Genomic DNA, 27,021 nt, shown 5'->3' with positions numbered 1-27,021 from the left:
GCCACAGAGTGACTCTGCTACAGAAATGCATTTACAAAAAGACCATTCAGACCATTAAATATCACTTGTACTCTCCTTTTTTTGTGAGGAAAAGTCAACTTCGTAATTCCAGAGTGTTCTGCCAGTTGCATGCAGGAACTGCAGATCCTCTCCTCATTCTCACCCCTTGCTCCCACTTTGCAGTGATAAAGCAGTTTTTTGAATGGTTTCAGGGTTTATTCCACACTTTAATGTGGAGTTTCAAATCATCTAACAGATGGCATTGTCATCATTTTTCCTTCCCCACAGAATGAAAATGCACAAACACTTGACATTTCCAATATGTCTTCATCTAATGCAAGAATTTTTAGAAGCCATGGAATAGTGATAATCTGCTTTGCTTTAGATGGCCAGAATTGTTAAATGTGTGCTAAAAATCCTGCATTTCCCACGTGACCGTGTGGGAAATGGGGATATAACCACACAATGATCATGGTTATGTCCTGTACCAGGAGCTCTGAGCAGGGCAGAGCAGAACATGGAATGCCAGAGCAGCTGTGCAATGAGAGGGGAAGGTTCATTAGAGAAATGAGCTGAGCTGCTCCAGCACTTGGAAATCAGCTCACATTTACAAACCCACAGCAGATGCATCCTTTGGCAAAAGAGTTCTGCAGTCAGTAATTTGCCATTCATCAGGGATTGCCTCTTAAATCTGGGATCCGAGCTAGGGTGCAGATGACATAGGGGGATAAATTTAGACAGGGCTGGAAACAATTATTTTGATTAAACCTCCAGCCAATGAGAGTGACAGCCTTGCTGTTCCTCCCCTTGCCCCTCACTCACCCCTCTGTGGTGAAGGAGGAGATTCTGTGAGTTTAACTTCTCTTCTTTTCCAAGCAGGGGATGGTTGGATGGAGCTTTTGCTGCTGCAGGGTCTGTCCAGTGGAGTAGGGACGGGATTTGGGTGGAATATTCTGCCTTGCTTCCATGTTAGTGTTGGAAAAGGTGCTGGGAGGGAAATACTGAAGTTTTATTTACCTCAGAGGGAGAGATTGTGCATATTAAAGTAAAAAATTGGTTTTTCTTTAGCCTATCCTGCCACTAGGGCAACTCCTTGGGTTGATGGGTTGATTCTGCTGGGAAATCTTTGTGAAGTTCTCCTAAACTTGGCCATTCCAGCTCTGGCATGAATGTTTCCCAGTCTTTGAAACTCTTTGTCCAATCTAACATGGATGTGTAGGAAGAGTAATGCTAACTACTCTTTAAAAAAAACATCAACAAAGCATCATTGAACCACTCTGAGCTGTTTTATTAGAAATAAAACGATCTTAATCTTGGCTGGCAATCTTGTGCCCACCAGGCCTTGGCTTGCTGTTATCATAAACAGCTCTGGTTTAAAATAATCATAATATGAAGGTAAATTTCCACTTTTTAAAATGAGTTTTTAATTAATATTATCTTCCTTTGGGATTATCATGGGTATTTCACTGTGGTTGCTGTTCCTCCTTGCCACTGGTGTTATGTGAGAGTTAAAAAGGCCAAGGCTGGGGATGGAAGGGGCTGGGAAACTGAGCTGAAGGGCTGGAACTTGTAAAGACACAAACTATAATTGCAAAATAAAATTGCAAGAACTTGGGAATAGGAAATTTTATCTTATTTACTCTTTGGTAATTGTTGGCACTTGACTGCAATCAGCTGCAAGCCTGTCTCTGAGTGACAGCACAATTCCAGCCAGAGCAACCAAAAATAGCCCAGCATTTCAGTAATTCTGGGCTTTTTATAACCTAATACTTCACAAATAAAAGCCAGTGTAACGTGGGCAGATTGAACTCTCCTCTGCAGACTGGGCTAAACTGGGCAGTGCTGTGGGAAGCCATACCCTGAAAGCACCAGTTTGATCTTTATTCAGGTGTTCTTGCCCAGAATGAAACTGGATTAGCTCATTTTTTGTTCTTTAGTCTTAATACTTCAGAATTTATTCAAGCTCTAGGCTTAGATTCTTGTTGGGGTGAGGAGGCTGCCAGAGGCAGGAGAGGGAAGGTCCAACCTTCACCAGAACTTCAGTCAGAAAGGACCTTAATGAGTAAATTGATCTGATTTTGGTCAGAAAACCCTCTGGGCCAAGGAAGTTTGGAATAGTTGGAGATTTCCTGCTGAAACATTACTTACAGATCCTGTTTATGTCAGCAGCTCTTCAGTTGATCCCCACACCCTTGCTGAGGGAGGAGGGAAGGATCCTTCCTCCAGTACAGGATATATTGGAAGGTCACTTTTCCCTCATGGTCCCTGAGTTTATCCCAAAGTCTCTTCCTCAGGGGATTTCAGTGGAAGGATCAAAGCCCTGAGGAATTCTGTTGGCACCCCAGGACTACAGTACCATGAATTAATACAAATCTGCAGCATCACACACATTTTTCACGGCTGTTTTGCCTTTATTACTAATTTACAGTTTTATTTGGTACCAAAACACTGGGTGACACAGTAGAGCTGCTTTAGTTTGAGTCCTTATTAAACCATTTTAAGGAGTTGTCTGTTCTGAGGACCAGCACAAAAGTCAAGCTACATTAACTTGTCAAGTGGATTAGTTGTGAAACACACTTTTGGACATTTTAATTCAGAATTAAAGTGACTGTAATTGGATTTAGCTTACTTTGCTTTCAGAGTAAATTCAGGTAAATCAAATTAAGGTTCATTCAGTGTAGAGGTGTGGGCAGAAATCCTCATTATGGGCTACATGGAGCAACTGAAAATGTGAGCCAGGTTGGATGGGGCTTGGAGCAGCCTGGTCCAGTGGAAGTTATCCCTGCCTGTGGGAGGGGGTGGAAGAAAATGAGTTTTAAGGCCCCTTCCAAGGCAAGCCCTTCCATGATTTTGTGGTGGGAGCTATTGAGGAGCAGCACTGGAGAATTTTTGGGATTTTTGGGACTTTATGAATAATTTTCCAAAGAAATGTCATGGGCAGCAAGTTGAATATAGATGGGAAGAAGAAGACAGCCAATAATTACAGCTGCAGCATCTGTGGAAGGACAAAAACCTGCAAGTCCACAGTTCAAGCCTGAAGTTGTGTCTTGAACAGTTCTCTTAAAGGAGAGGGAATTTGCATCCTAAATAACCAACTATCAATGCTGAGGTAAAGAAAGGAGGTGAGTTCCCTTAACTGTGACCTCATCTCTGAAATTAGGGATGTTAGGTGAAGCAGAAAATAATGAGTTTTCACACTATCAGGTTTGTTTGAGGGCTTTTCAGTGATTAAAAAAAAAAGCCCCAAACACTGAGTCTTGAATACAGAATAAATTCAATCCCACTTTTCCAGCTGTGACTGTGTAACCCTCCATTCACCAGGCAGTGTGTGCCTAAATGAGGGCCCAGGTGACAGCTGTCCAAGAAAACCTGCAGTGCTCAGGCAGGTGTCACTGATGGAACAACCTGGCTTTTCTGGCTCATTCTCCCTCCTTGATAAATGCTCTCTGGGTGTTAAATGCCCCTCCTGTGATGGCAATGAATGTAATTAATTCCTGATGATGAATACATTTCCACTAATCCAAGTGACTTGCATTTTCATGCTATCTTCTTTTTGGACAGGAAGCCTCTTTTTTGCCAGCTATTGCCACGTTGCCTGGATGCTGCAGTGTGAGAAGGGAGCTGCTGCTGCTGACCATTTGGCTGGCAAGCTGTGGCCAGGTGGCCACGGATCAGTGTGAGGGGCAGGTGCCTGACAGGGTGCTGGGAGCTGCCAACATCTACCAGGCCCTGCTGACGTGGCTGCTGTCCCTGGTGAGTGCAGTTGTTGCAGACATCTTTTATGAAAAATCCATTCTTAGGATTTTTCCTCCTGAGAAGCTGCAGTTTCAGCGACAAAATGTAAACAATGATTATCTGCTGCTGTGGAATGCAACAGGTCCACCTGTGATTAGCTCCTCTTAGATGTTTATAATTAATGGCCAATCAAGACAGAGCTGTCTCAGACAGAGTCTGAGAGAGCTGCCTTTTGTTTTCATTCTTTTCTATTCTTAGCTTAGCTAGCTTCTGAGGAAACCTTTTCCTTTCTTTTCTTTTAAGTATAGTTATAATGTAATATATATATATATATATATATATAATAAAATAATAAATCAAGCCTTCTGATCATGGAGTCAACATTCTCATCTCTTGCCTCATCCAAGAACCCCTGTGAACATGGTCATATGCAGTGACCTGCCACTAAAGGCTCTGGGTGATGAGGGCTGTGTTTGGGCCTCCACTGAATACATAATCACCCCTGAAATCTCCTTTTTCCACCTAATAGCTACAAAGCAGTGGCTGAACAAAGTGTAAATTATGTTTTAATTCACCTCGGAGTCTGTAAATAAAAGTGTTGCTGGAGTTGGTGGAGCTGGGTTGTGTGTGGAGTTTCTGAAGAGGTGAAAGGTTGTTGAGCAGGATTTTCAGTGGTTCAAAGTGACTGCTGGCTGTTGGGCTTTGTCCTTGGCAGTGGACACAGGTTCCTGATTTTCACCACTTGTTCTAGATAAGAACAGATCATTCCTGATAGTCAAGAGTGCTGTGAACAAATGAGAGGCTCCTTAATTGTCCTTTGGTTCTCATGTTTTTCTCCTCTGAAGAAACCACCCCATCCTCTCTCCTTCCCATCCATTTCACCCTTTATTCCCTAGGGAAAACTGTGTATTTTCCCTCCCCAATGTATATTTTTCCTTCCCACCCTTCTCAGTGGCCTTATTCTTTTCCCTGGAGAAAACTCTGGGATACCAATACTGATCCACACAGTCAAGGTAGATTTCACCCTGAGCAGCCAGGCTTTTAAATCACTTAAACCCCACTTAAACACAATTAATTGTTAATGATGTTCGTGCTTGCATTAAAACATTGCTAACATTCTTTAGTGTTAGTTCAGTGCTAATGAAAATTGCCACTGGAACAGCCCTGCATCCTGAATTTTCCTTTCAGACTCCTTAGCTTGTGACCAGCTGCAGTGTGAGCTCTCTTCCCTTGTGTTATTACCATTTGAAAAACCACAACTGAGCTCTGATTTATAGCATTTCTCTCTGAGCCTGAAAGGGTTCCTCAGCTTCCAGGGCTGTGTCACTCTGCTGGGTGCAGGCTCACATGTTCAGATGCATTTTGTGCCCAAGAAAAACTGGGATAAAATCCACCAGTTTATTCTACACAGGCTCTGAAATGGCTGTTGGATAGCAATGAAGAAGTTTGCATTTCTTTCACTGAAAGAATTGGATGTGGTGGTGTTTGCAGGGGTCCCAGGATGAGGGAAGAGATGAGAATGTTGACTCCATGTTTCAGAAGGCTGGTTTATTATTTTATGATATATATTACATTAAAACTATACTAAAATAATAGAAGCAAGGATTTCATCAGAAAGGTAGCAAACAAAGGAAAAAAATATGGAATGATAAAAAAATCCAGTGACTGACAGGACAGTCTGGACTGCTGGACTGTGATTGGCCATTAATCAGAAACAACCACATGAGACCAATCACAGATGCACCTGTTGCATTCCACAGCAGCAGATAATCAATGTTTACATTTTGTTCCTGAGGCCTCTCAGCTTCTCAGGAGGAAAAAATCCTAAGGAAAGGATTTTTCATAAAATTATCTGTGACAATTGGAGATGTTGAGGCATTTTTAGACCAAATTCTCATCTGGTAATCCATGCAATTCCATGGTCTGGCTTGTGTAAATCAGCATTTCCTTGCTGCTTCCATGGGAGATGTGCTGGATGCTGCCAGCTGGGAGCTGTGGTCCCCTGGATGGTGCAGAATTCCCCATGGGAATCCAGTGGAGGATTTGGTGCTGGTGTTTTGAGTGATCCAGCTCAGCTGTGCAGCAGTTTGAAAATCCAGCCTGGCCCTGTGTTAAAAACATGTTTTTAAAGGCCTTTATCTCCCTGTAAATGCAGTAAATAGAGCTGATAATGCACCTAGAGACTGGTGATGGTACAAACCAGGAGAACAAGGCTTGGAATTTCTGTATCCACCAGAGCCCTGGGAGGGAATGACAGTCCTGTAGCTCAGATTTGCCTTTCTCTCCATCCAGAGCATGTTCTGCATCAGGTACTTCTGCTTTTCCTTTCCTGGCTTTGCTGATTCCCTGGGTCTGGCTTTCCCAGTTTTTTGCCCCTTTTCACCATTTGCCCTGGACAGTTTGCAGCATCTCAGTGCCTTCCCAGGCTGTTTCAGGTGTCTCTCCTCTCTCTTTTCTAACTTATGATCAAGATTTCAATCTGTTCTGCATGTTTAAGTATATCATGTTTTATTTGACTTTGAGCAACCTAAAGAGCCAGGACATAGTCTGTCCCCCTGGAAACTTCTCCCTGGATCTAAACTGATATTCACAATAATAATTTATGCCTTGAGGTTGCAGAAATCACTTTTTACCCTTTTTGCTTTAAATCAGATCTATAAACTGGAAAATAGAATGTTTGCCTCCCACACACATGTGCACAAAAAAATCCATGAAAAAGAAATCACCTCAGCCCAACAAAAAGGGCATTCACAGTCTGGGGATTGCTGGGGTTTGGGGTGTCAGTTTGGGTTTTAGGGGAGCCTGCAGCAGCCCCTGGGCATGGCATCTTCCCTTTGCATTGATTTGGAGCTGGGATTGGATTGATCTCAGTGTCACTGATCAAGGCACACACAGTGCTGCTGGGACAGGAACATTCTGGGCAGCCTTGGCAGGGGCTCTGTGCTCACCCCTGCTGGAGCAGGGAATAATGTGAATTCCTGCTTCCACACAGTGAAACTGGTGGAAGTCAGAGCCTGCAAGTCCTCATTGTGAAAATAAATCCCATGGCTTATCAAAAGCAATGTGTTATTCCTATTTAATTTGGTCTTTATTGATTTTTCTACTGGCTAAACCACAGCTAATCTACTAATCAAAGCACAGTTCTCCCTGGCTTGTTGTGGGGCTCTACTCAAAAGCAACAGAGCAAGTTAAAGGGTTTTTTTTCAGTCCATCTAAAGTGGAATTGTGTTCCAATGGATTTCCAGGTGCCTCCTGTGAAGAGGAAGGATGGTCCCAAAGCTCCATTTGAGGTGGTGGGGCTGCAGCAGGCCTGGACAGAGGAAGGCTTGGCCCTCTATGCCTGCCTGGTGGCACCAGAGGAACCTCCAGCCCAGAGCCACGAGGCAGCAGTGAGTAGCAGCATTTACACCTGGTAGTTGTGCAGGCACTGCTGTGCACTGAGCACCAGGCTGGGTGTGCCAATTCAGGCTGAAATCCCAGCAGGGCAGGATGGAACAGTGGAAAAGCTGCCCAGACTGGGATGGGGAACAGCCCAGGGAGGAATTGCTTTTACAGCTGATTGCCAACCCAAGCTGTCCTCACTTGTGCTGCAGTCAGGTTATGGCATCTAACTGTGATGGAGTGAATTTTATATCTGCATTGTCTCACCCTTCACATGAGACATGAGAAAACAGAATAAAAGTTTTTTAAATGCCTCTCAGTTGCTCCATCTCTGAGTCAGAAAAGGGCATAGTCCAACAATGCTGCTTTTAGGTTATGTGCAGACCAGAAACCAGCTCTCTGTGGCATCATTTTGTGTCAATTGCTCATTAGCTGTAACCTCACACTGCAGAGATTGAGCTGCATTTGGAGGAGACACATCTTTTGGCACCTATTCTGGTGTTTCCTCCTTTATTTTAACCATGTGAAGAGTGTGGCACGGGAGGAGGGATTATTTTATTTGAGTGCCAGGAGCTGAGGCCTGCAAGCAGGACATGAACCTGTGCCCTCAATTTTGGTGGGCCCCAGAGCCTGAGCTGTGCAATAAAACTGGCAGGTCCTGCACACAGGCTGGGATTGGCACATGTGATGTAAAACATGAGATGAACCGTGAGTACATGTGATGTAAAACATGAGGTGAACTGTGGGCACATGTGATGTAAAACATGAGGTGAACTGTGAGCACATGTGATGTAAAACATGAGATGAACTGTGAGCACATGTGATGTAAAACAGATGAACTGTGAGCACATGTGATGTAAAACATGAGATGAACTGTGGGCACATGTGATGTAAAACAGATGAACTGTGGGCACATGTGATGTAAAACATGAGGTGAACTGTGAGCACGTGTGATGTAAAACATGAGATGAACTGTGGGCACATGTGATGTAAAACAGATGAACTGTGAGCACATGTGATGTAAAACATGAGATGAACTGTGGGCACATGTGATGTAAAACATGAGATGAACTGTGAGCACATGTGATGTAAAACATGAGGTGAACTGTGAGCACGTGTGATGTAAAACATGATTGAACTGTGAGCACATGTGATGTAAAAAAAACAGATGAACTGTGGCACATGTGATGTAAAACAGATGAACTGTGGGCACATGTGATGTAAAACATGAGATGAACTGTGGGCACATGTGATGTAAAACAGATGAACTGTGAGCACATGTGATGTAAAACATGATTTGAACTGTCCTGAACACAGAGCTGTGAAACTGCAGCTCTGGGCTCTGCTGTGTTGGTTCTTTCACAGAGCTGGTTTGATACAGGCTCAAGCATCTTGTACCCAATTTTGTTTTTTTGGAGACAGCTTTTATTTTTAGTATTGCCACTCTTGCCTGGTGTAAATATCTGAGCAGTGTGGCCAGGTGGGTGTGGGGAGCAGCAATCCCTGTGTCCCCCAAATCTGAGAGCCACTTGCTTGAACAGCTGTCCTGTGGCTGAGGAACCTTGGAGGTGCTGCCCTGTGCTCTGCTGAGGCTGCTGAGTTCCTCTCAGGTGCCTCAAAACAACTTCTGTGCCTTCAGTGGATTTTCTACTCTGGTTTTGCCTGTTTCATCCCCAGATCTCTGTGTTATACCTGCTGGCCACACCATGGGGAGCCTAAATGGATCAGGATGTGTGAACAAGGTTTTAAAACACACTTCAGCATCCCCTTCACTTGCAGCTGCTGCCTGGGAGCAGCAAAAATTGAATTTCTCATGTTGTAGCACAAAACCTGGAGTTTCACAGCTGTGGCTCCAGTGCTCCTGAAAATAAATAATGGGTGCTGGCACCAAATGTCATGATTAAAACACTACCAAAAAAAGCCCAGCCCAAAACAATGAGCAGCTTTTCCACTGGAGATTGAGCAGAGGCTGAAGTAGCCAGGGTCTGCTGGACTGGACAAGGACTTGGTGTTAGCAATTGAATTCAACCAGAATGTGATAAATAATAAAAGATACACAGATGACAGTGAAGTGGCCAGTAATTAAGAAATTGATGGTTCAGAGTCCCCTTTTGTGGCTAGAAATGGACTCTGGGCTCTACACATTAGTATTAAAATATCATTTGTCATCATGGTTAACATTTACAGATACTTGGTCTTTTTTGTATAATCCAAAGCTCTTAAAGTCTCTCTAAATTCTTATAAATTCTCCCCAAATTCTTAATGAATTCAAGGTGTTTGCTCTGTGGAGCAAAGGGAGTGGAGGGACAGAGCCTGACCTGCTCTCTGCTGATTCCAGCTTTTGGCCAAAGCACCAAAATTATTGAGCACTGATTATGCTCAAAATATTTCCCCAGGGTTACAGAACAGAATGAACTTTTGGAGCTGTGGGCTGTCCTGAGTGTTTGGTTGGAGCTGGGAAGGGTTAAATCACATCCTGGTGGAACAAACTGTGCAGTTTCTCCAGTCCTTCTCATGGAATCACAGAATGGTTTGGATTGGAAGGGGCCATTCAAGGCCATCCACTCCCAATCCCTGCAAGAAGCTGGGACAGCCAATGTGAGAAAGAAATTAATTTGTAGAGAATTCTTAAAGCATATTTTATCTAAAGGACATTAGGTACTGGGCTAAAACTCTTAACAGGCATTTCTTAGTATACAACTTATTTATATTCATTGGTAATGCAATAGCCATTGTTGGTTTTGGTTGAATTACCATTGGAGCATTGTAAGAGCGAGCTGAAATCATCAGCTCTTCATTACAATTTGCTGAGATGATAGTTGGGAAAACTGAAAGTCTAAGAATTCTATTACTGTCCTTGTCTATACTTAGAAAGTCTTGTCTTCGTTGTAAAGTGTTAGTAGCTCTTGTGGGAATGCATTCATGGTAAAAGTGTTTTTAAAAATATATTAATTTGGAAGTTTCCAGTTCACATTGTGAATAACAACCTTCCACCATTCCAGGGTGTTCCAAGCTCTGCCCAGCCTGGTCTTGGACATTTCCAGGGATCCAGGGGCAGCCCCAGCTGCTCTGGGCACCCTGTGCCAGGGCCTGCCCACCCTGATCATGACAAACTTGTGAGCTCAGCTCTGTTGCACAGCAGTGACATTTCAGGTGTTGGGGCAGCTCTTCCAAGCAGGACTTGGGTTTCCTGTCCCTCATTAGAGGCTCTTTGTGTTAGCACTGACTTGTGTCAATCTTTCTTTCCTGAGGCATTTGTGGAGCTGCTGCTTTCCCCAGCAGAGATCAGAGCTGGGAGGAACAACACGAGTTGGGATGTCAGCCCCAGCAGAGACAAGGAAAATGACAGCAAGGCTCTCTGTTCCTGCCCTTGGGCAGCTTCAGCTGCTGTGGAGACAAATGTGGACTTTATTCTTCACACTGCAGCCTCAGCCTCTCACTGTCCTGTCAATGTGCAAGTGTCAGTGGCTGAATTGAAAAACAACATCCTGTTGGGGCACTTACTGGTTCTTGTTCCAGTGGTCTCCTGTGGGCACAAAAAGACACTTTTCAGGCATTACCTTTAAAATATGATTGGGTTTCCAGGTACTTTGTTGCATCTGTTTGCTATAAGAATTTAGGGAGACCTTAAGCTACTTTTTTTTGGATTATCAAAAATGACCAAGTATCTGTAAATGTTAACCATGATGACAAATTATGTTTTAATACTAATGTGTAGAGCCCAGAGTCCATTTCCAGCCCCAAAAGGGGGCTATGAACCGTCAATTTCTTAATTACTGACCACTTCACTGTCATCTGTGTATCTTTTATTATTTATTACATTCTGGTTCTCTGCCCCAAGGTCTAATAGTTATAAATAGAATTATAATGGTGGCTTCTCCAGGAAAAAGCTCCTGTTTTTTGCACATCAAGAAGTCTTTTGGCTTATTCAACTGGGATGGCATCTATTCCTATATCCAGTGGTTCTGCTATTTTTCCTCTCATTTTTATCAGCTTTTTTGGGGTGATTTTATATTTATCCTCCTCCAAACAGCTGCTAGAAGTGAGGCAGATTTCAACATCCCTGCCTGGCCTTGGTTTCTTGTTGTCAGAAGAAATGCCAAAACATTCACCTCCTGCAATCCCTGTGTGCTGATGGACGGGCTGCAGTTCCATGTCTGATGGGAATGAGATTTGTGCATGGGAATGAGATTTGTGCAGCCCGTGCTCTGTGCCAGGCGTTCCCAGTTATCCCACTGGCAGAGCTGTGGGCAGCTCTGGGGCTCCTCTCTGCCCCTCCATCACTTCATTCTCTGCAGGCTCAGAGGAGCTCCCAATCTCTGTCCTTTGATTTGGGGTTTTCCTCCTTGAGCTTCATTTTTTAGGTGCAATAATCACAGTGATGGAATGTCCTGAGTGGGGAGGGTCCCTAAGGGATCACCCAGTCCCACCCTGGCCCTGCACAGACCCCCCAACACTCCCACCCTGTGCCTGAGCACTGCCCAAGCTCTCCTGGAGCTGTGGCAGCCTCGGGGCTGTGCCCATTGCCTGGGCATCCCTGGGCAGTGCCAGCACCCTCTGGGGGATGAACCTTTCCCAAAATCCAGCCTGACCCTGCCCTGGCACAGCTCCAGCCATTCCCTGTCCCAGAGATCAGAGCTGCAGCCCCCCTGAGCTCTGCCCTCAGTCTCCTCCTCCAGCTGAACAATCCAAGTGCCCTCAGCTGCTCCTCAGACCCTTCCCCATGCCCAGGCCCCTGCTCTGGACACTCCAACAGCTTCAGATCCTTCTGATATTGTGGCACCCACACCTGCCCCAGAGCTGAGGTGAGGCTGCAGCAGTTCCTTCACTTCCCTCTGAGTTACTGATGGAGAGATGTTCTGCACAGTTGCAGAGTCTGTTAATTTCTAATTAGGTCTCCTTGAGGTCACTGGTTTTATTCTCTGAAAGTCTTGCTAATTAAGAATCAACCTGAAGAACAATGGGGCTTAGAGGGGAGGTTAAATGATGGGAAACTGTAGTTTGGCAGTGCAGTATTCAATATTAATGTATCAGAATTAATATTAGCCTCAATCTTGAAACAAACCAGAATGGTTTGGGTTGGAAGGGACCTTAAAGCTCATCTAATTCCAACCCTCTGGGCAGGGGCAGCTTGCACTGGACCAGATTGCTCAGTGCACTCTGCACCCTGGCATTGAACACTTCCAGGGATGGGGTACTAACACCTGTTTTCATTTATATCCCTGAGAAAGTCTTTGGAAGTTAATGTTTCATTGTCTTGGGCTGGTTCACGGCCCTGGTTATGGGATTTTCTCCCCCTCTGAGGGTGGTGGGATCTGCTTTGGAGCAGGGTTTGTGAGCTGATGGATGGGATGAAGGGTACAGGGTGTCACACCAGGGCTTGGTTTGGAGCATCTGAGGGTGGAACTGGGGTCTGGGGTGGCTCTGGGCAGAGGAGGAGCTGCTGCACGTGCAAGGTGCAGACAGAGCTTCTGAAACCATCACCAAAGCTTTCTAACCACTGGCTCTTTGCAGGCTGCAGAACATCTCCAGGGATCACCCAGCTTTTACCAGAAGATTTCTGCATTTCTGACTTCTACATGGCTTCCAGACCTTATCTGGTGGAGAGATGAACTGGCCAGTCACTTCCAAAAGCAGCTGTGCCCACTTGTTCCTGCAGTTCCCTCTGTCCTGCTCAGTAACATCACTGCTGTTAATCCTGACCCTCAGGTACTGTACACAAGTGCTTGGGCTTCTGGTATTTTTTTGATCAGGTCCAGTATAAGTTGTTTTTCCAGTGTTAACAGATATTCTCATTTGCTTTAGCAAAGGATTTAAACAGAGTTTGAAAACAAATGCTTCTAATATTAGAATATTCTGTGATTTTAATATCTGTGGATTTCCAGGGAAGTGTGTGAGCTCCAAGGACACAGCACCTCTCCAAACCAAGTGCTTCCAATCTCTTGCCTGCCTGGAAATGTCTGCAGGAGCACTCACTGCTGTCCAGAAGCTGAATAATAATTAACCTTTCACTTCTGTCAGATTAGCAAGTGCTCCATAACAAATATTCCACCAAATGAAATATTACAAGTATTCCTTATACTAATTGGGGGAATTTATTCCTTGAGGGCACCCAATGTTGCTTTTAGGCCTTTACCAGCCTTTCCTATCTTGGTGTAAATATTTAGAGTGGGTTTTCAAAGCAGCACTGAATATGACCTGATTTCTATATCTTTTGTTTTGTTTATTTCTTTCCCACGGCAGCACCAGCCTTTGGACAATTGTGCACTTTTCCCAATATTTGTAAATGAACAAAACCCTTGAGACACAATTCCAGGGAATGGCAAAGCCTGCAAATTCTTGTTCACAATGAAGTTTTAATTTTGAAAATGATGTAGCATGAGAACTTTTCTGCCATTTCAACCAGATTTGGGGATTACCATGACTCTGTGAGAATCAATGCCATGAAAGCTTAGGGGTTTAGCAGTGCACTTAGCAATTTGCCTAAAGGTTTATCCCACTTGTGTGCAGGAAAAGGAGGCTTAGTGTTGTTGATTTGCAGTCACTGTGGCTTTCAAGCAGAAGCAAGAGCCATAAAGAGTCTGACTACTCGTAAAAGATAAATCTGCTCCATGCTTTTAAGGCATAAAATAAGGCAGCATTTAAAACAGCCAGGGCTTTTATGCAAATCCCTTATTAGAGGAATTATAAATCATTAGGAATTGAACAGCAAGATAGCAGGCACTTTCTGGGGGTGGATCTTTGCCTTGATGCCATGGAAAACATGATGTCAGTTTAAAAACCACATTCTCTTCCCATCAAATGCTCTGTGCCCCCCAGGCCTGAGTGAGGCTGAGACCACTGTGTGTTGTGGCTTCTTCACAGAGTTATGGAATCACAGCATGGTTTGGGTTGGGAGGGACCTTAAAGCCCATCCTGTTCCACCTCTGCCATGGCAGGGACACCTCCCACTGTCCCAGGTCACTCCAAGCCCCTGGCCTTGGGCACTGCCAGGGTAGAACAGCCACATTTTCATAGCTGGTTAGGCAGCAGGGCTGATTTCCAAAGCTGGGCTCAATGAGCCACTCTCTCAGCAGGCACAGCTCACCCTGATGTCTGCCCTGGAGCTTTGCAAAGTGCTACCAACAGAGAATGTTCCCAAGTGTCTTTAAAATACAACCAAAAAGTGCTGCATAGAGAACTCAGTATCATCTTCTTTTAACTTCTTTGGTCTGAAGGTTTGGTACAAGGCCAGTGATCCATGCTTTGCTTTTTGTACATTTCTATTTGTTTTGAGGCAGTGTGTACAAAACTAAGCAGCCAAAGAAGCTGTGCCCACGTGGAGGAGGAGCATGCAGTGAATCCCTGCTTTTGCTCCAGGTAGATCAGAGTCTGAGAGAGAAATCTTGGCAGGATGGTGGAAAAAAAATGGGCAGAAATGGAGACAGAGGGAAGCTGTTGTGTACTGAGCAGCTCCTGTGTGTGATCTGGGGAGCAATTGCCAGCAGTAATTGTAATAACCTTTATGCTTTTTGTTTGTTAGTGCATGAGCCAATGTCTTGTTTTCAGTCAATTTGTCTGCTGGATTTTCTGCCTGTTCTGGACCTCAAACAGATTGCTTTGCCTGTGCTGGTTTTTGGAGGCATTTTTATGAGTGCTGTGCAATGAGCCCATTAACCTGCAGCAATTCACTGCTGATAGGAGCAGCAGCTCACAATGCAGGCATTAAAGCCCAGCTAGGGCTGGGAGTGACACCAGCCCTGTGGAAGCTGCTAACTGCAAGCTCCCCTGTCAGCAGAAAGAGGATTTCTTCATTTTAGCATAAAATAAAAGTAGTTCTGCTGCTAAGCCTCAGGATGCAAACTCTCACCTTAGGGATACAGACAGCACACACAGAGCAAGTGTTGGTGCTGCTGTTCCCCAGCCTGTTTGCTCCTTGCTGGAGTTCTTTTCCTCTCCCTCAGTTCTTCTGGACATTGGGACATTTGCCCAAAAGGTTCAGCTTTTGATGATCATTTTCCAGAGCATCTCCTTGAACTCCCAGCCTGTGCAGGTGCCTGCCAGGACAGAGTCAGGGCACAGCAGCATTTCCAGGGAGCTTTTAAGGAAGAAGGGGAACCTCCAACCCTCCTTCTCTGTCCACAGACATAGGCAGGGACAAAATGTCCATAGACTCAGGGATCTAAGTCAAGGTGAAGGAGATTTTTTACTTTAAGTCCCAGAAAATTGATTTTGTTGCACCTCCTGATGATCAGGTGCTCCTTTAGTAGCTTCCCTGCTCTGACACAAAGTTTGTGTGGGTTTTTCAAATAGCAGTGATTAAGAGCAGGTCTATACAAAGTTTTCCTCCTTACTTTTTGCTTAAGCAAAGCTCCATTTTTTATTTTTATATTTTTTTCTGGCTAATTATAGATAAGAATCCCAGAACTGGGTCCAGGGAGCTGAATTTGCCCCAGTATTGTAACCCAGGCCTGCTGAAAATGTCCAGCAGCACAAGACTGACCTAACAGCAAGGCTGATGTGTGGCAGGGGGCTGGCAGAAAGTAGAGCAGTTCTTTCATGTGGAATTTCAGATTTCTGGGCTTTCCCTGCTGGAGTTGATGTTAGCTGTGTTGCCATAGGAGCTCTCACACACAGAAGCTTTGAAAGTTGCATATTTTATTTCACATTCTGGAATAACTGTGTTGGATACACGAAGAGCTGGCCATTGCTGCTGGAATTTGAAATCCCTGTGGAAAGCAGCCCCAGCTGCAGCACTTGTTGCTCTGTGCACTTGAGGCCCAGATTCAGAGCTGATTCCCAGGCTGTGTGTGCAGCCTCTGAAGGGGCAGTGGGAGGCTCTTGCAGAGGCTCTTTCAGCTCTGTGAGTCTGTTTGAGATGAGCTCAGTGAGAACACTGAGCTCCCTGGGCTCTGAGTGCTGTGACATTATTTCATTGACAAGCACCATGGCCCTGGCCCTGCTGAGTTGCCTTCAGCATCTTCCACTGCCTTTTGCTGTAACAGCTTTTAATTTCAGTGCTGAGGGAGGCTTGCTCAGGGAGCTGCTGCTCATCACCACAGCTTTTTATCAGCTTTTCACCCAGCCCTGCAGTGGCTGTGTGGGCACTGCCTTTCACACACCCCCAGCTGCAGCCACTGGGCTTTGCTGTGGGTCAGTGCCTGTGCTGGGGCAGTTATGGTTTGATTTGGGGTTGTCTCCATGTGTTCTCTCTCATTTCATGCTGTGTGAGCAGCACTCAAGCTGGGCCATGTTTTGGGATGGAAATGCTGCCTGGGCTCCCTGGAGAATTTGCTCAGCTCCCAGATTTAGTTCCCCACATTGCTGTGAGCTCCCAGCTTCAGTTCACGGCCCAGGGCTGTGCTTTCCTCCTCCAAAGCTTGAAAGATCTGATTGTGTGCAGCTGAACTGGGCATTAGGGAGGGATAAAACACCCAGGACAGCTCCTCCACATGGGCTCATGTAAGAGTGTGGGGGGTTAGGACAGAGGTGAGAGATCTCTGCAGCCAGGTCAGGAACTTGGGGTTCATTGCAAAGGGCCTGGGGCAGGGCCCTGCTGGGAGCTGCAGCCACAGCTCAGAGCAGGCTGAGAGAAGAGAGGGGGAGAGAGGGGGAGAGTAAAAGGGTAAGAGAGTGAGGTTCCCATTACAATACAATAAATCTTCTTCTGTGTTGGATATTCTAATTCTCACTAACCAATCTAGTACAAGATACAAATCCTACAGCATTTCCATACAGCCTGTAAGAATCACTACATTGCCATACTGTGTTACATTTTCAACCCTATAAACTCCTCTTTGGGCCCCTTCTGCCAAGCTGTAGGGTCTGCTCTGACCCTTGGGCCTGTCTGCAAGCAGAGGGTGTTGTTCCATCAAAAGGGGATCACCTTCAGCTGGCCACACCATTGTTTTCCAGTTGTTCAGTAACTGAGGGATCTCAAAGCTTGCTTTCATTTCAATCTCACTTATAGTTTCCATATTCTCAAAATCTTTTGCCAGACAATCATATTTATAAGGCTTCCCTGTTTCATCTTCCCCACCAGGCTCACCCAAAGCAGAGGTGGCAGGGTGAGTCCTGCAGCATTGGCAGTGCCAGCCATGGAGCCAGCACTCAGCTCTGGGACATCCAGGCTGAAGCTGTAAAGCAAGAGCTTCAAAAGGACAGGCTCATCCTCCCTTTGCTTTCAAACCTTGCCTGTGGCTTCTCTTCATCTGAGTCAGTGGAAAGGCTCAGGTCTTGCCTGGCTGGCAGCCTGAGTGTGCAGTGCAGCCAGCTCACATTGTACCAGCAGCTTGGGTGAGAGCACATCTGGCTGGAGATTCCACATGGATAAGGCTTGTCTGGGGGAGAAATGTTTGTCCTGGCATTCATCTATTTCCATTTATAGAAAATAATCCCCAGCTGCAGCCCAGAATGGCTGTACCTTCAGGAGGCAGAAGGTGACACCCTGGCCCTGGCTGAATCCTGCTGGAGTCTGGCATTTATTTTCATGGAGCCAGGAGTTCAGGCAGCCCCTGGCATTTGTAAATAAAACCCCCTAACCTTTAGAAGGAGGAAGGACTACACTGATGTCTACCAGAGCTGGCACAAAGATGAAGGCACAGCTTGGAGAGGAATAAAACATTAGAGGTTTTCATTCTTCCTAAAATTTGACAGCTCACATCTAGATTGTGTCCATCACTCATTATTCCTGAAAAGAGCAGCTTTAAAGAATTCTCAAGCTGCTGTGCTTTGCCATTGGTGCTGCTGGGCACAAAGGCTGGGAGCTGCTCTCTAATTCTGTATTCTGTGGTTTAAGATCTCCCCAATCCCGAGGGGAGCAAGGGGAAGTGAGATCCATTTCAAACTGTCTGAAATCCACTCACCACAACTGGAAGGAAGACAAGGAAGAAAGGAAGGAAGACAAGTTAAGGAAGACTGCATGTCTCCCTTGCTGAGCCCTCTCCATCTCAGACTTTTTGCTGCCTGTGGTTTTTATAAGCCACAAGAACGTAGAATTTGGTGGGTGATTGGTTGATGATTTATCATCATGGTTTGTATTTTTGTTTGGTTTTTTTGGGCTGGTTAGTTCTGGGGTTAGTTCTGTGTTTGTTTGGAGGTGGTTGTGGAGTGATGATGACAGTTGGTTGTTGTTTTTGATACTAGGAAATATAGAGGAAGGTTAATTGAAAGTGTATTGATGACAAATGATTTGGATAATGTAGGGATATATGGTTTAATTATTTGACAAAAAAAAGGTCAAGATTAACAAAATTGCATTAAATGGAATTTAAATACTAGTTCCTAGTAAATGATAAAATAATATGTCCAGCAACCTGTACTAAACTCTGCAGCCATCTGAAGGGAACATGCACACTGGGGAGGGAGGATGTGCAGGGAACACACTCAGCATTGTGTTCATCTGGGTTCTACCAGGACAATTGTGCTCCTGCACAGGCAGCAAGGAGAGGAGAGAGTTTGAGAATGATGTGCCTCATTCAGGGGCAGGATGTGGTGAATCCCATCAGACATGAGCCTTGCTGAGTGAGAGACAGAGAGAGGGAAATGCTTTCTCTGCTGGGCCTGATGTGCTCAGCAGGGCTGGCAGGGAGAGGTTCCCTGAGCCCAGAACTCCCCCTGGCTCTGCAGGCCCTGCAAGTGCAGAATCCTGCTCTGAGGGGTCTGGTGGTGTCTCAGAGATAATGGCTGAGCAGAACTTTGCCTTGTGTGTGAGATGAGATTGTGGAGTACATGGGGATGCTTCCTGCAGTTTCTGTTTTCCTGCTGGGACTGGGAACAGCCTGGAAGAGTCCTTGCAACTCAGGAGACTCTCTCAGATCACCTGACAGCAAAAGCTCTTCCTTTGTTGTCAGAGATGGGAACAGAAAACACTGGAAGCACAAAGAGGGGATCACAGGCTTGGTCATATTTCTGTGTGACAGTTGAATATTTATGGCTTTGCTGCAGCTCCAGTCTCCTCTGAGATGTGCTTATTCTTCTTTCTGCTGAGGATTTTACAGCATGTTTTTGTTCTCCTGTGAGTTTCTTTCCCAGAACTGTCTGCCTTCATCTGGGTAATATTATCTGAACCAAAGCAGGAGCTTGGGGTTTCTTTTAAATGCTTTTGGAAAAACTGGTGTGTGCTCAATCCTAGCTGTGGCATAGAGTGGTCTTTTCCAGGGTCTTAAGGTGACAGAAGCTGGAATTTGTCACCCAAACCAAATAAGGATAAATTGACAAAAAGGAATAACTAAAACCAGGAGTTTATGGATGTGCCCTCCCACCCTGATCAGGGCAGTGTGGATGGAGAGGATGTCGGTGCTGTAAGAAGCCCTGGAGACACACATGGGGATGGTTATGGTTCATGAGTCTGGGCTTTGAAACCTGTCACAGCAGAAGTCAGAGCATCCCCGGGGCTGTGCAGCTGCTGCTGCCTGAGTGCAGGAGCCTTCCTCCCTGGGAGGAGGCTTTTCCAGGAGATGGGAGGTTGGTACAGGGCTCAGAGCCTCACTGTGTTTCCAGGCAGGGATCTGTGACTGTGTTTGAGGGGTCTGAGGATGAGGGGAGAGATGAGGATCTGACTCCATGTTTCAGAAGGCTGATTTATTGTTTTATGATATATATTACATTAAAACTATACTAAAAGAATAGAAGAAAGGATTTCATCAGAAGGCTGGCTAAGAATAGAAAAAGAAAGAATGATAACAAAGGCTTCATCTCGGACTCTCTGTCTGAGCCAGCTGACTGTGATTGGCCATTAATCAGAAACAACCACATGAGACCAATCACAGATGCACCTGTTGCATTCCACAGCAGCAGATAATCATTGTTTACATTTTGTTCCTGAGGCCTCCCAGCTTCTCAGGAGGAAAAATCCTAAGGAAAGGATTTGTCATAAAACATCTCTGTGACAGTGATCAAAGGCTGGGCTGCTTCTTCACCATTCTGAGGGTTTGGGGAGTCTCCTCTCCTCCCACCAGGGACAGGTCAGCACTCAGAGCTGATGCTTCCACAGGCTTGGGAAAGGATTTACAGCTGCTGTGATGTTGGAGGAGTGACAGGAACCAGCCCTGAGGTGAAATTCTCACACCCACCCTCTTGTGGAACATTAAAAGTAGCACTAAAGTAACATAAACAGTGTCCAAGTTCTTTCAGTAGCAGAAGGTTCCTGCAGAGGATCCCCCTCTCTTTTTGTGTCCAAAAGGGCCCAGCTCAGCATTAGAACAACTGGCTCCATGCAGTTCTCTCCTGCCTCACAGGGAAAGTGAATTTCTGCCTGTTTTTTCCTGCTGATGGCACAGGAAGGCTGTGTCAGGAGCTCTCCACTGGACATTACAGCCAGGCTGGACAAAGCAGGGTGCTCATCCTGCAGCCACCTCTCTGCTTTCTAGTCCACGAGGAGAAGGATTTTCTGGGAGAAATAAGACTTTTCAAGCTCTGTTTTCTGTTGGTTTGTGAACTCCCATTCAGGTTGGCTGTTGGAAAACAGATGTGACAGATGACAGGAACAATTCCCACAGGCCTTGCTTCCCAGATGTGGCCTTGGAGCAGCATCCTGGGATCCCCATGGATCCACAGCTTACACCAGGATGTGTATTTGCCTGATTTCAGGCAAATGTCTCATTAATCCCTTTGGATTTTCCAGCCTGGATTTCCACCTGGAATCCCCTTGGATTTTCTCCTTGGATTTTTCAGCCTGGATTTTCCAGCCTGGATTTCCACCCTGGAATCCCCTTGGATTTTCCACCTTGGATTTTCCAGCCTGGATTTCCATCTGTAATCCCCTTGGATTTTCTCCTTGGATTTTCCTTGGATTTTCCAGCCTGGATTTTCCAGCCTGGATTTCCACCCTGGAATCCCCTTGGATTTTCCACCTTCGATTTTCCACCTTGGATTTTCCAGCCTGGATTTCCATCTGTAATCCCCTTGGATTTTCTCCTTGGATTTTCCTTGGATTTCCTGATTTCCACTGAATCCCTGATTTTCCTGATTTTCTGGTTCAGCCTGGATTTCCACCCTGGAATCCCCTTGGATTTTCCATCTTCGATTTTCCAGCCTGGATTTCCACCCTGGAATCCCCTTGGATTTTCCCCCCTGTGCCCTGGAGCTGGATGATTATCCTGCAGGTTTCTATGGAAATAGAGGCTGGTGCTGGTTTGAGCACATTTATCTCTTCTTTTCCTTCTAGAGCATTCACAGACAAGAAGTTTGTTCAAGGAACAGCTGAAAGAAATAGGAAATTGGGATTTTGCTGCATTCCCACTCTGTAGGGCTTGTCTGGGCTCACTGCACTGTGCCACTGCTGCAGACAGGAGCTGGCATCATGCACTGGCAATGGGGAAGATCCCTTTCCTTAAATCTCCTTTTCCTCTGATGATATTTTCCACAGCAACCAAGTGTAATGTCAGCAGTGGAGGCTGGGGATTGATGGATTGCAGGACAGAATGCACAGATCCACTGGGAGATGCCAAAGCCCTTGGTTTGGTGCAGTTGATTTGACTGAAACAGAGTAAAAGTGAAATCCCCAGTTCTGATTTCAGGCAAATATCTCATGAAGCACAGGAAACAGAGGAAGGAGACAACACAAAAGGCTGCTGAAGTGGAAAGGCAGTTGTCAGAGGGGCTTTAATATTCAAATGAATTTCATTTTCTGGTTGTTACTTTGAAACATTTGTGGAATGCTCTGAAGTGCCTGTCATTTGCCAAGCAGCACACCCGAAATCTCTCAGGTGATGACACAATTAAAGAGCATTATATGGAGCTCATAATGCAGAGTGGATGCTTCTCCATGCAGGGTTAGCCCTTTTCTCTCCATCATAAAAGTCCTGATGAAACCATGTTGAAAATTAATTTCTTTTTCTGTTTTTTTGAAAAGGTCAGTCCACATAAGCTGAGGACAAGTTAACACCTGCAGTAAATCAAAGTAGAGCCTTTAAAAGTAGTGAAGTTTCTTTGAGTTACACCTGAGCCTGTGTTTTAAAAGTGACTATTTTATTTTTTGATCCCTGGAATGATTCCTGCCCACCGTGAACTCTGCCTAAATGCATCTATATTTCTGGAATGTTCTAACCAGAAGCTGACAAATGTGACTTTCAAGGGTTGCCTTTGTCCCTGGACTGTGGCCTTGCTTACAGAGCGTGCAGTCACAGCACATTCTCCTCTCCTGAGTGACACATCCTTACCCTTGCACTTGTACAAGTTGCTTGCTTGGCTGCCCAGAAAATGGATGAAAAACAAAATAAGGTGCTGAGCCTGGGAAATGCTGTGCTTGTGTGGAGCTGTGACCCAAATGCCAGATTTTTGCCTATCCATGAGAATGTGGCACGATGAGGCTAACAGATATGTGTCACTTGTGGTGACATGAGCACAGGAGAAATGTGCTATTTTGGCTACAGGCATGTAGAAATTCATGCAATCCCTTCCCTACCCTTCCATTTGGTTGGTTAATTAGAGCATTGCCTTCACAAAGGCCTTTTCTGCTGAGTGCTCAGCACAGTCGTGGAGAATTGAGGTCTCAGCTGATGGATGCAGCTCCTGGTGATGGCTGGGGGTGCTCTGTGTGTTGGGTTGGAATGCTCAGGCTCTTGGGAAGCAGTTGCAGATTTATATTCTTGGGATATCACTTAAATGGAGCTACTAGAATAGCTGGAAGAAAGCAAATGACATAAATTAACAACACTGGGCTGAGTTTAATCCACCAGCTGCATCCTCGTGTGCTCTGTGGCCACAAGATCCTGATTTTCCTGCTTTATTTTAAGGGACCAAGGCAACATGGAAGTGAGAGCTGTCCTTTGTGCATTTCAGGCTGTGGAGAAGGCGTTTGCAGTGCCAAAGGGATTTTACTGGCAGACAGTTGAGAGTGATGACAAACACTTCCCTGACAGCAGTGCCATGGAGGCTTGCAGGGACACAGACATCGAGGTAAAGAACAACAAACAACCCCCTCCTTCCTCCCCTGGGGCTCAGGGGGACACTGAGGGACAATGAAGTGCCCTGGAATATTTCAATCTAGAGCTTTGATACAAATTCTGAGCTTGAAGTATTTTTCCCTCAGACCTAAATATATCAGCTGAGTATTTTATGTCATCAGTATTGATGTGCTGATTGCTCTGAGCCACAGAAGATTAAACTTTGAAATGTGTAGGTTGGAGAAATTGCTACCAACCAGGTGCAAATTTGTAAGAGTAGACAAAATTTTGATAACCTGAAACCACTTGACTGTAAGTCAGTAAACAGCGCAACTTGGATTAAACTCAGAAACATTCCAAGAAATTTCTGAAGGTTCTGGTACTGCCTGACCTTGAGTAACTGTGTGTGTGGTATGAACAAGTGGGGAGCATTTGTACTGACTCTACCCCAGGAGAAGAGAAGTTAAAGTGATTTCAATTAGCTCTTGGTGAGGAGTGCAGCACAGAATGTTCAGGACCTCACCCCTGTGAAATGAGTTCTTATTGAGAAGAGCAGGGCTGGGCCAGCAGCAGGAACAGGGATCAGCCCAGGGTCACAAAGCCATTGATTGCTTTGGGTTGGAGGGACCACAAAGCCACCAGTGCCACCCCTGCCATGGCAGGGACACCTCCCACTGTCCCAGGCTGCTCCCAGCCCTGCCCAGCCTGGCCTTGGGCACTGCCAGGGATCCAGGGTGGGCACCCTGTGCCAGGGCCTGCCCACCCTCCCAGGGAACAATTCCCAATTCCCAATATCCCATCCATCCCTGCCCTCTGGCAGTGGGAGCCATTCCCTGTGTCCTGTCCCTCCATCCCTTGTCCCCAGTCCCTCTGCAGCTCTCCTGGAGCCCCTTCAGGCCCTGGCAGGGGCTCTGAGGTGTCCCTGGAGCTTCTCCTCTCCAGGTGAGCACCCCCAGCTCTGCCAGCCTGGCTCCAGCCCTTGGGGCATCTCCACGGGCTCTCTGGACTGGCTCCAACAGGCCAACATCTCTCTTGTGTTGGTGGCCCCAGAACTGGGCACAACCCTGCAGTGGGAGCCCCCAGTGACCAGGCCAAGGCAGGAAGCCCAGGGTGATCTCTGGTGTTCTCTGAGATCACTCAGGCTGGGCACAACTGAACCAATCTGCAATGGAGAGCCAGGCCAAGTGCCAGGCTCCTGAGGAAAGGGGACACTGGCACTTCCAGAGGCTTCCCTGTGCTGGATGGCTCTGTTATCACAGCTGGCCCCAAGCCCAGGCAGCCCCAGGGACTCAGAGCAGCCTCAGGAAAATTCTTCCTTGCTGGCTGCTGTGAGTACTGGGTTAATAGCAGGAGAGCTTCAGTTAGACAAACATAAAGAAATGGAGCTTTTATTCCTAATTAGACCACTTTTATATGATTTGAGTAAATTTCTATCTTCATTTATCATGATGGTAAAGGCTCATAATGTCTTTATGGGGCAGTAGCATTTCATTTCAAGTGTCCAGTAGTGATGGATGCATTTGGTGTTTGCTGCAGCCATAAACCTTGAGCTGGGGAAATCCTTGAGCTGCTCAACATCCAGGAGAGCCATGCTGAAATTTGGGGCCAGAAAATCACCTTGTCTGATCCCCAGCTAGACAATTTATTATCCACAGAATCACACAACTCCCTGTTGTAAAGCCCTTGCTTTTTAAAACAATTTATTTCTCTGATGGGGAAAATAATAATAATTTGTTTCCCTTTTGGGTATAAACATTCAGAATGTGTTGGTGTGAGTCTTCCTACATGCCAGGATGGGCTGAAATGGATTAGGCTGGTACAGAAAACTCTGAAATGTAAATCTGGGACAGCACCAGTGTTTGCCTTTTGATGTTTTTTTAGTGTTGATTTTGGTGCTGTTAAAGGTATAGAGACACAACCAGTTGGTCTATTATTATTTAATCATCCAAAGATGGGCAAGTGGTGCTGCACAAAGTGAACAGCAGAAGGGATGCACTGTGGGCTCTGCCCCAGAGGCCTTGCAATTTTTCACTAGTAGGTTTATGTGACAAAAGGCAAAGTTATATCAGCAGAAATAGATTAAATTATAATTATTGGTAGCTGTGATTTAGCCCAAAGCCAAGAGCCTCATGTGTGAGCTGCCCATAAACACAAACCAAACCCAGGCCTCTCTGCAGCTCTGGCAGTGCAGATCCATCCTGGGAACTACAGGTGAGCAGCAGGGCTGCACCTCTGAGCTTCTGCTGGCCTTGGGACCATTTCCCTGCTTTTTCCATGTTTTTCTCTGGCTGTCCAGGTTGCCATGGTGCTGCTGTTTGAGGCTCTCTTCCAAAACCCCCTGGAGACCCATCACACTCTGAGGCTGCTGCTGGGCTCTGGGCTGGATGTCTGCGGCCTCCGCCTGCTCTACCCCGGCCAGGAGCTGCTGCTCTCCAGCTCAGGTGGGCTCTGCCTCTCCTCCAGAGCTTCCCTGACCTGTAACTGCACTGAGGTGAAGGGTGATCAGTCACATTTGCATGAGGGTTGCTTTATCAGTTCCTCTATCTTTCCCAAAAGAAATGATAGAATAGCTTTGACCCTTCCCTTCCCTTCCCTTCCCTTCCCTTCCCTTCCCTTCCCTTCCCTTCCCTTCCCTTCCCTTCCCTTCCCTTCCCTTCCCTTCCCTTCCCTTCCCTTCCCTTCCCTTCCCTTCCCTTCCCTTCCCTTCCCTTCCCTTCCCTTCCCTTCCCTTCCCTTCCCTTCCCTTCCCTTCCCTTCCCTTCCCTTCCCTTCCCTTCCCTTCCCTTCCCTTCCCTTCCCTTCCCTTCCCTTCCCTTCCCTTCCTTTTTCTCCCAGTGTTGAATATCCATGAGCTGAATTTTTAACTCTTCATACATTTTTGGGTCTCAAACTTTAGCTGTTTAGCTGTTCCTTTGCAGTGAGCTGTCCAACATTTCAGTGCCCTGAGCTCCAGGGATAGGCTCATGTGAGTTAAATAAAATCATTTAGTTCCCCACTGATACTCCTGAAGGTTTTAGCTGCAGAAAATCCAGCCTTCCTTGTCCACAATTCCCCCATCTCATTGCCTATGGGACTTCAGGAGTACTGATTTATCTGGCCTGTAATTGCATTAGCTGATAAACCATCACCAAAATGCTACATTATTTAATAGAATCCCATCTGAGGTGGGAAACCAGCAGGAGAAGGTAAATAAACACAATCTGGGGCTCTGAACTCAAATCACAAAGTCTTGAACATCACACACCAATGTATCAAATATACATGTACCACTCAAATCTTTATTTTCTCCCATTTGAGAAACAGAGATGATGAAGCTTGCCTTAAAGCATCATGGAACATTATTGGTTGCTGCTGCAGCACAATAATATTCAGATATTCCAGAGCAACAGGTGTGCCCTTAGCTGCAGAGTTTACAGATTGCTTGTGGCTTGTGCTTCTTTTTAAGCCAGGAAGTTCTTCTGGAAGGTTCAGATATGCCACAGACAATCCATTTCTCTTGGGAAAGGCCACAGGCAGGCTGAGAGGGAGAGAAGGGGACTGAGGACCAGCTTAAGCAGAGAAAATTGCCCAGTCTCCTCTCTCCCTTTTTGCATTTGAAAGCAGCAGGAGCAGGCTGCCCTAGGAATGGGATTGCAGTTGCAGCTGTCTGGGTGCTGTGCACAGAACACATTCCTGGTGAGAGCTGGAGAAATGGAGGAGGGCTCCAGAGATGAATAAGAAAACCATAAAACCTGCAGTCATTAGGAGCTGACAGGCAGCAGATCTGCTTCAATGCTCTGTACCATGCACCATTATTTAAGAACATTTCATATGAAGAGACAATTCATTTGAGCTGAGAATTGCTGTGCAAGTTTGTAAATTAGATTTTTAGCCTTAGCTTGATAACTCTAAAATTATTATTTTAAATATTTACAGCCAGTTGCTCCATTATCTACCTGCTCTGGAGATTTGTTTTCTGCCTTCTGATTCTCATGCAAGAAATGATACATTTGTATATGCTTTTAAACTAAGGGAAGAAAATCACACACCTTGCTGCATT

The 27,021-nt window shown here is 45.7% G+C and overlaps 1 protein-coding gene across 1 annotated transcript in view; it reads left to right on the top strand.

Annotated features, from left to right (window-relative positions):
- Positions 1-27,021, top strand: part of DNAAF8 (dynein axonemal assembly factor 8) — a 103,579-nt gene that overhangs the window by 25,640 nt on the left and 50,918 nt on the right. The window contains 5 exon segments of the mRNA XM_064726304.1: positions 3,562-3,753; positions 6,981-7,124; positions 12,631-12,825; positions 22,879-22,995; positions 25,279-25,423. Of these exon segments, the coding sequence (XP_064582374.1) occupies positions 3,562-3,753; positions 6,981-7,124; positions 12,631-12,825; positions 22,879-22,995; positions 25,279-25,423 (793 nt within the window).

This window comes from Zonotrichia leucophrys, chromosome 14 (assembly GCF_028769735.1).
Source record: "Zonotrichia leucophrys gambelii isolate GWCS_2022_RI chromosome 14, RI_Zleu_2.0, whole genome shotgun sequence".
Classification (NCBI taxonomy): domain Eukaryota; kingdom Metazoa; phylum Chordata; class Aves; order Passeriformes; family Passerellidae; genus Zonotrichia; species Zonotrichia leucophrys.
This window is presented reverse-complemented; position numbering and strand designations above follow the sequence as displayed.